The following is a 9,438-nucleotide window of genomic DNA, read 5'->3' as shown; positions in this document are numbered from 1 at the left end:
ATTCGAAAACATAATGTTAACTTTCACTGCTATGCGGATGACACACAGCTGTACATTTCAATGAAGCATGGTGAAGCCCCAAAATTGCCCTCGCTAGAAGCCTGTGTTTCAGACATAAGGAAGTGGATGGCTGAAAACTTTTTACTTTTAAACTCGGACAAAACAGAGATGCTTGTTCTAGGTCCCAAGAAACAAAGAGATCTTCTGTTAAATCTGACAATTCATCTTGATGGTTGTAAAGTCGTCTCAAATAAAACTGTGAAGGACCTAGGCGTTACTCTTGACCCTGATCTCTCTTTTGACGAACATATCAAGACTGTTTCAAGGACAGCTTTTTTCCATCTACGTAACATTGCAAAAATCAGAAATTTTCTGTCCAAAAATGATGCAGAAAAATTAATCCATGCATTTGTTACTTCTAGATTAGACTACTGCAATGCTCTATTTTCCGGCTACCCGGATAAAGCACTAAATAAACTTCAGTTAGTGCTAAATACGGCTGCTAGAATCCTGACTAGAACCAAGAAATTTGATCATATTACTCCAGTGCTAGCTTCCCTACACTGGCTTCCTGTTAAGGCAAGGGCTGATTTCAAGGTTTTACTGTTAACCTATAAAGCGTTACATGGGCTTGCTCCTACCTATCTTTCCGAGTTGGTCCTGCCGTACATACCAATACGTACGCTACGGTCACAAGACGCAGGCCTCCTAATTGTCCCTAGAATTTCTAAGCAAACAGCGGGAGGCAGGGCTTTCTCCTATAGATCTCCATTTTTATGGAACAGTCTGCCTACCCATGTGAGAGACGCAGACTCGGTCTCAACCTTTAAGTCTTTACTGAAGACTTATCTCTTCAGTAGGTCATATGATTGAGTGTAGTCTGGCCCAGGAGTGTGAAGGTGAACGGAAAGGCTGGAGCAACGAACAGCCCTTGCTGTCTCTGCCGGGCCGGTTCCCCTCTCCACTGGGGTTCTCTGCCTCTAACCCTGTTGCAGGGGCTGAGTCACTGGCTTGCTGGTGCTCTTTCATGCCGTCCCTGGGAGGGGTGCGTCACTTGAGTGGGTTGAGTTACTGACGTGATCTTCCTGTCTGGGTTGGCGCCCCCCCTTGGTTTGTGCTGTGGTGGAGACCTCTGTGGGCTATACTCGGCCTTGTCTCAGGATTGTAAGTTGGTGGTTGGGGATATCCCTCTAGTGGTGCGGGGGCTGTGCTTTGGCGGAGTGGGTGGGGTTATATCCTTCCTGTTTGGCCCTGTCCGGGGTTTCTTCGGATGGGGCCACAGTGTCTCCGGACCGCTCCTGTCTCAGCCTCCAGTATTTATGCTGCAGTAGTTTATGTGTCGGGGGCTGGGGTTAGTTGGTTATACCTGGAGTACTTCTCCTGTCTTATCCAGTGTCCTGTGTGAATTTAAGTATGCTCTCTCTAATTCTCTCGTTCTCTCTTTCTCTCTGAGAACCTGAGCCCTAGGACCATACGTCAGGACTACCGGGCATGATGACACCTTGCTGTCCCCAGTCCGCCTGGCCTTGCTGCTATTCCAGTTTCAACTGTTCTGCCTGCGGCTACGAAACCCCTACCTGTCCCAGACCTGCTGTTTTCAACTCTAAATGATCGGCTATGAAAAGCCAACTGAGAGACCTGAGCCCTAGGACCATACGTCGGGACTACCGGCCGTGGTGACTCCTTGCTGTCCCCAGTCCGCCTGGCCTTGCTGCTATTCCAGTTTAAACTGTTCTGCCTGCGGTTATGGAACCCCTACCTGTCCCAGACCTGCTGTTTTAAACTCTAATGATCGGCTATGAAAAGCCAACTGAGATTTATTCCTGATTATTATTTGACCATGCTTGTCACTTATGAACATTTTTGAACATCTTGGCATGGTTCTGTTATAATCTCCACCCGGCACAGCCAGAAGAGGACTGGCCACCCCTCATAGCCTGGTTCCTCTCTAGGTTTCTTCCTAGGTTTTGCCTTTCTAGGGAGTTTTTCCTAGCCACCGTGCTTCTACACCTGCATTACTAGCTGTTTGGGGTTTTAGGCTGGGTTTCTGTACAGCACTTCGAGATATTAGCTGATGTAAGAAGGGCTATATAAAATAAAATTGATTGAAAATTGATTGATTGATTTTGTCTACAGATGCCTGTCATCTCACCCTGGACCCAAATACAGCAAACCCAAACCTGATACTGTCTGAGGGGAACAGGAAGGTGACACGGGTGGAGGAGAAGCAGCATTATGAAGACCATCCAGACAGATTTGACTGTCTTCCCCAAGTTCTCTGCAGAGAAGGCTTATCTGGATCTCGTTATTACTGGGAGGTGGAGAGGGATGGTGACGTGGCTGTCATTGGTGTGGTGTACAAAGGAATGCAGAGGAAGGGAGTGATGGACAGTTGGATTGGACTCAACGGGAAGTCCTGGAGTTTATTCTACTCTGACAGTGGATATAAGTTTTACCATGCTGGAGTCGACAGATCCATCCCTGGTCCTTTTTCTAACAGAGTTGGAGTGTATCTGGACTGGCCAGCTGGTACTTTGTCCTTCTATAGTGTGTCCTCCTCTGGTACACTGACACACCTTTACACAGAACACACCACATTCACTGAACCCCTCTATCCTGGGTTTAGGGTTTATTCCTCCTCCTCCTCAGTGACCCTGTGTCAGATAGATGACCAACACATTCAAAGGTGAGTCATAGCAATGTTTCATCATGTGTTTTCCTCTGGAATCATTCCTACAATTAGATTAGTATTCGTGTGTTTTAATGTGTTCTGTTGGACCTACAGACAGTTAGATTAGTAGTAGTGGTGTGTTTTAATGTGTTCTGTTGGACCTACAGACAGTTAGATTAGTAGTGGTGGTGTGTTTTTAATGTGTTCTGTTGGACCTACAGACAGTTAGATTAGTAGTAGTGGTGTGTTTTAATGTGCTCTGTTGGACCTACAGACAGTTAGATTAGTAGTGGTGGTGTGTTTTAATGTGTTCTGTTGGACCTACAGAGAGTTAGATTAGTAGTAGTGGTGTGTTTTAATGTGTTCTGTTGGACCTACAGACAGTTAGATTAGTAGTAGTGGTGTGTTTTAATGTGTTCTGTTGGACCTACAGACAGTTAGATTAGTAGTGGTGTGTTTTAATGTGTTCTGTTGGACCTACAGACAGTTAGATTAGTAGTAGGGGTGTGTTTTAATGTGTTCTGTTGGACCTACAGACAGTTAGATTAGTAGTAGTGGTGTGTTTTAATGTGTTCTGTTGGACCTTCAGAGAGTTAGATTAGTAGTAGTGGTGTGTTTTAATGTGTTCTGTTGGACCTACAGACAGTTAGATTAGTAGTAGTGGTTTGTTTTAATGTGTTCTGTTGGACCTTCAGACAGTTAGATTAGTAGTAGTGGTGTGTTTTAATGTGTTCTGTTGGACCTACAGACAGTTAGATTAGTAGTAGTGGTGTGTTTTAATGTGTTCTGTTGGACCTACAGACAGTTAGATTAGTAGTAGTGGTGTGTTTTAATGTGTTCTGTTGGACCTACAGACAGTTAGATTAGTAGTAGTGGTGTGTTTTAATGTGTTCTGTTGGACCTACAGACAGTTAGATTAGTGGTGGTGGTGTGTTTTAATGTGTTCTGTTGGACCTACAGACAGTTAGATTAGTAGTAGTGGTGTGTTTTAATGTGTTCTGTTGGACCTACAGACAGTTAGATTAGTAGTAGTGGTGTGTTTTAATGTGTTCTGTTGGACCTACAGACAGTTAGATTAGTAGTAGTGGTGTGTTTTAATGTGTTCTGTTGGATGTACAGATGTTTCCTCTCCTATGTCTCACTGTAGTGTCAGTTTCACTCTAACCACAAGAGGGCATCAGAACCTGTTAAAATGATACCTGGTGACTTCACGTCTCTAGGGGCTTTCATCAAGATAAGCAATGTCACCTGTAATGTCACCATCAGTATTGACTTCATGGAAGTTGACATAGTGTTATTTCACATTTGGCAATGCACCCTACATAGGGAGCTGTTCTGTCACCCTTTATACAGCCTTTGTATTGCTTATGAAGACTGTATGTATGCTATATAAAGCCTTTATAAGTTGTATTTAGTTTAATCACAGTCTATCCTTCTGCTTTCCCAACAGCAGAGACCATGGTGGAGAGTGTTGTATCAAGCCTGGACCTGAGAACACCAGAGACCAGATATGTGAGTGTTAACTGATAATTGTTTTAAAATCAAAATAGGATTAAAGCGTTCTTTAGTCCCAGGCAAGGAACACAATCATGATCTATTTGGTCAAAACAAACTTAAAGGTAGAGTCAGCAATATGATGTAGATGCACAAAGTAAACATCATAGTGGGTAAACTTCTACAACAACTAAGGGCATTGGAGCGCGATGCTAAACTCCTCTGTTTTGGTCCCGTGGCTACCACGCTGTAAGAGAGTGAAGAGAACCCGTGCACATGGGCAGATACTGTGTGAGAGAGAAGTCAGGCATCTTGCTCATCACAATATCTTCGGTGCTGCTCGTACAACATCATTTAGCTGACTCTATCTTTAAGCTCTCATCCTGGGATCTACCAGAAATCAGGCCCCCAACATCTCCAAAACATGGACCAGAACCATGTTGTTTCCTGCTTCCACAAACATTCATTAATATAACACTAATGTCAGATTATGGTATGATAATGAGTGTACATTCTGAGACTGTTGCTCACTTACATTCATTTTTATTACAAGTCTGTTTAATAATGATTAATTCATTATTACATGAGATTGTCCGTTTTAAATAACAACTACTTTTGACTTCAGGGATTCCTCAGAGCTGTAAGACTTGTGACCATGTTGAGGTAAGTCATAATGTCAATTCTCACTTTTACATACCTTCAGGAGTCAGGCACAGTCTGAAAGCCAGGTGTGTACTGACCAACCATTCATACTGGGATATAGACAGTCCTGTGTTCTGCTTTAGTAATATAAACACAGTCTGAAAGCCAGGTGTGTACTGACCAACCATTCATACTGGGATATAGACAGTCCTGTGTTCTGCTTTAGTAATATAAACACAGTCTGAAAGCCAGGTGTGTACTGACCAACCATTCATACTGGGATATAGACAGTCCTGTGTTCTGCTTTAGTAATATAAACACAGTCTGAAAGCCAGGTGTGTACTGACCAACCATTCATACTGGGATATAGACAGTCCTGTGTTCTGCTTTAGTAATATAAACACAGTCTGAAAGCCAGGTGTGTACTGACCAACCATTCATACTGGGATATAGACAGTCCTGTGTTCTGCTTGTAGGAATGCAGGATTTTAACTTCTGTCATATTTTGTCATTAGACAGTTTAATTGGATCAATCACCAGCATTCCATGTAACATTGAATAAATACATTAGATAAATTACTTTGTTCATTTAATGGGCCAGTTTCCCGGACAAAGATTAAGCCTAATCTTGGACCTTAAAAAACTTTCTATTGAAACTTCCATTGATCATGCTTTAAGTCCAGCACTAGACTCAATCTGTGTCCAGGAAACTTGCCCCATATGTATAACTGACATGCTTGTCCTTGTTCAGGACTCCACACACTGGCTTCTGATTGAACCCTTGACTTCCACTGTCCAGGAAGTGACAATGTTCAGGTAAAATAACTACTTTTAACATTTCATTCCACTTGCTAGTGTATTTCCCCATTACCTTTGGGAATAGGCTTCTAATCCAACCTCTCCATTTGACGATTGACCCTCTCTACCATATCTTGTTGTTGCCCTCAGGCACAGGACACCCAAAGGGCGTTATGAGTGCACAGTGTCTGGGCTCCGCTGGGTGTGTGAGAGAGATGTCATTCTGAAGTATCACTTCAGGAACTGGGAACCCTACAGTCAACTTCTGAAAGACATGCAGTACGGACAAGGTGGTCCATTGCTGGACATCACTATGGAGTTAGGTGAACTGGAGGAAGTTCATCTGCCACACTTTGTCTGTTTAGGTAAAACCATATAGACATAGTATTCAGAAAGACATTTCCATGTAACTGAGTTTCACTTCCTGAATGAATAAATGAATATTCTGGGAGTTTGAGTTTACTGTGATCTGATACTGCATATTCTTTGTGTTTTAGTAGGATGAATAATACAATATTTGTCTTTCTGTCTCCTTTTTATTGTGTTGTTCAGGGACCAACCCTTCCCTGAGGAATGAGATGAAGATTCTTCATGTAGAGGAACATGGAGTGTCTGTTGAGGAAGTGCATGAGGTCACCAGATTCCATGCTAAGATTCTCCATCCCAGGTTCTCAGCTATCGCTGTTATACTGAGCTATATCTTTTGGCGGAACGTAGCTGTCCACTGTGACGTGGTCCTCTATATGGCAGTAAAAAAGGCAACAGTAATTTCACGGCTGTACATGCTCCTCAGAAACTCCAGTCAGAAAGAGGTGAGGCACCATCATTGAAGTGACAACAGTATGTTGAAACTTACTAAAGGAAAGCTGATAGGTTGTTGAAAATCTATAGATTACAGACAACATGCAGCTCTGTGAGAAATCTATTTCTGTCTCATTCATTTGAAGAGCCAGTAGACGGCACTCTTCTCTCTGTTCGAAGGAGAACCCAATGCCCCGGGGCAGTGAAGGGGACATTGCCCCGTGTAAGGTGCTGTCTTTCGCATGGGACGTTAAACATGTTTCCTGACTCTCTGTGAACACAAGATCCCATGGCACTTATCATAAGAGTAGGGGTGTTAACCCCGGTGTCCTGGCTAAATTCACTATCTGGCCCTCATACCATCACGGCCACCTAATCATCCCCAGCTTCCAATTGGCTCATTCATCCCCTTTCCCCTGTAACACTTCCCGAGGTCGTTGCTGTAAAATAGACTCTCTTCTCAGTCAATTACCTGGTAAAATAAGGGTAAAATAAATAAAAAATAGTGTACACATTTTTTTGATGTTGACAAAAAAGGAATGCTCGGTGAACTGCATGTTGTGTGAATTAAGAGACTACATTGTTCAGACTGACTACCACACTGCTCATTTTCTAGGCTGTTCGGGACCGGGAGAAACATCAGGTGTCCCAAGGATATTCAGAATTGGTCCTGTCAAGTCCAAACGGGTCCTTAAAGCTGAACAGTTGGTTTGCACTCAAGAATCCCCATTCCACTTCCATCAATCCAGAGGTGCAGTTTTAGCAGGCTAAGGACATGAATCTGTCATATAATATATTAATAACTGGAATATCATTATATTTCTTTCTCTCTCTCTTTCTCTGTCTGTTGTCTCAATCGTTGCACCATATGACCTTCTACAGAAGATTCAGCTGTTACCTGCAGACACCACACCAAGCTGTTGTAAGATGGTTATGAGAAACACAGGGGTTGACATTGAGATGGAGTTAATCGGGGATGATGAGAGGACAGTATGGAGAGAGATGGTACCAACAGGTAGGAGAATATGTCAATCATAACTCTGTTATTTTCTGACAGATGCTATTTAGTGATTATAACCTCTTTTTGTTTTTTTCAGATGAATACATCCCTGAAACCCATTCAACTAGTAAGTAAACATGAGAGGTACAAACCAATGGCTTGAGGGCCAGTCGACATGGTTTACTGTTGGACTAGTCCTGATTATAAAAGGCTGTCTTCAAGATCAATGACATCTCCTCCAGGACTTGATGTAGATTAGCCTGGTTCTGAATGCCCCAATGACATCTCCTCCAGGACTTGATGTAGATTAGCCTGGTTCTGAAGGACATCTCCTCCAGGACTTGATGTAGATTAGCCTGGTTCTGAAGGACATCTCCTCCAGGACTTGATGTAGATTAGCCTGGTTCTGAATGACATCTCCTCCAGGACTTGATATAGATTAGCCTGGTTCTGAATGCCCCAATGACATCTCCTCCAGGACTTGATGTAGATTAGCCTGGTTCTGAATGCCCCAATGACATCTCCTCCAGGACTTGATGTAGATTAGCCTGGTTCTGAATCCCCCAATGACATCTCCTCCAGGACTTGATGTAGATTAGCCTGGTTCTGAATGCCCCAATGACATCTCCTCCAGGACTTGATGTAGATTAGCCTGGTTCTGAATCCCCCAATGACATCTCCTCCAGGACTTGATGTAGATTAGCCTGGTTCTGAATGCCCCAATGACATCTCCTCCAGGACGTGATGTAGATTAGCCTGGTTCTGAATGCCCCAGCCTGTTTTTCTACGTCTGTGAAAACCGACCCTAAATATGAATGAAACAGTAGTGGTGTGATGTGTTCATTGATTCAGGTTGTTATTGTTACAGAATGTGTTCTTAATGCAACGATTAATAATACAATGAAGACTTTTACTGTAGGTCACTCTGAAAGACGTCTGTTTCTAAATGTCTGAAATGTGAATGAACAAATGTAGTTATTTTATAACCTGACTCTCTCAGGTGCTGTGTTGGGGGCAGGGCGTCCGGCTGAGAGCAGTCTGACTGGTTCTACAGAGCAGCAGCTGGGTTCTGTACGGACAGAGTTTGTGAGACGAGTGTCAGGACCGGTCCTGGAAGGTCTGCTGGACGGACTCCTGCAACACACAGTCATCAACCAGGAGGAAATGGAGTCAGTAAAGGTGATAGCTGAGAGGGAAGAGAAGGCACGTGACATCATCGACATGGTGTTGAGAAAAGGAACTGAGTCATGTTCCAGGATGATCAACCTTCTTGGGGAGCTGGACCCCTATCTTTGGTCACAGCTTCAGATCTAAAGTTGTAGCCAACCCCTGGGTGTGGGGAGACCAGGCAGAATAGACAGGCAGGGTGGTTCAACATGTTCTTGTTGTCTGTTGCTTTAATTCAGGCTCCTAAAAATGTACAGAAAATGTCAATCAAACATGACCACTATAATAGCAATAAACTAACCAAAGGTCCAGCCACACAGCCTCTCTCCTTCTGCAGCCTCCTGGAGGTGTGGATCTTCTAGCAGGAGGGTCAGTTAGTCCTCCACTAGGTACCTAGCTGGACCCCTTTCTAGCAGGAGGGTCAGTTAGTCCTTCACTAGGTACCTAGCTGGACCCCGATATAGCAGGAGAATCAGTTAGTCCTCCACTAGGTACCTAGCTGGATCCCTATCTAGCAGGAGGGTCAGTTAGTCCTCCACTAGGTACCTAGGTATGGACCCCTATCTAGCAGGAGGGTCAGTTAGTCCTCCACTAGGTACCTAGCTGGACCCCTATCTAGCAGGAGGGTCAGTTAGTCCTCCACTAGGTACCTAGCTGGACCCCTATCTAGCAGGAGGATCAGTTAGTCCTCCACTAGGTACCTAGCTGGACCCCTATCTAGCAGGAGGGTCAGTTAGTCCTCCACTAGGTACCTAGATGGACCCCTATCTAGCAGGAGGGTCAGTTAGTCCTCCACTAGGTACCTAGCTGGACCCCTATCTAGCAGGAGGGTCAGTTAGTCCTCCACTAGGTACCTAGCTGGACC

At 44.0% G+C, this 9,438-nt stretch overlaps 1 protein-coding gene across 1 annotated transcript; it reads left to right on the top strand.

The window, feature by feature from the left end:
- Positions 1-4,791: 4,791 nt before the first annotated feature.
- LOC123485950 (NACHT, LRR and PYD domains-containing protein 1 homolog) lies at positions 4,792-8,996 on the top strand. The gene is made up of 8 exons (XM_045217073.1): positions 4,792-4,828; positions 5,559-5,623; positions 5,756-5,970; positions 6,158-6,417; positions 7,023-7,157; positions 7,289-7,421; positions 7,504-7,533; positions 8,407-8,996. Exons 2-8 carry the CDS (start codon positions 5,616-5,618, stop codon positions 8,718-8,720), a joined length of 1,095 nt encoding a protein of 364 aa, XP_045073008.1. The 5' UTR covers positions 4,792-4,828; positions 5,559-5,615; the 3' UTR covers positions 8,721-8,996.
- The last annotated feature ends 442 nt before the right edge of the window (positions 8,997-9,438 follow it).

The sequence above is a fragment of the Coregonus clupeaformis genome, unplaced genomic scaffold (genome assembly GCF_020615455.1).
Source record: "Coregonus clupeaformis isolate EN_2021a unplaced genomic scaffold, ASM2061545v1 scaf0906, whole genome shotgun sequence".
Lineage (NCBI taxonomy): Eukaryota > Metazoa > Chordata > Actinopteri > Salmoniformes > Salmonidae > Coregonus > Coregonus clupeaformis.
Note: the sequence above shows the minus strand (reverse complement) of the source record. Positions and strands in the feature narration are given on the sequence as shown.

What these genes read in the sequence shown, in the direction of transcription:
- LOC123485950 (XM_045217073.1), top strand. An exon ending in CCACTTCCATCAATCCAGAG is followed by an intron (nt 7,158 to 7,288) that starts GTGCAGTTTTAG and finishes GACCTTCTACAG; the next exon opens with AAGATTCAGCTGTTACCTGC. An exon ending in CCCTGAAACCCATTCAACTA is followed by an intron (nt 7,534 to 8,406) that starts GTAAGTAAACAT and finishes TGACTCTCTCAG; the next exon opens with GTGCTGTGTTGGGGGCAGGG.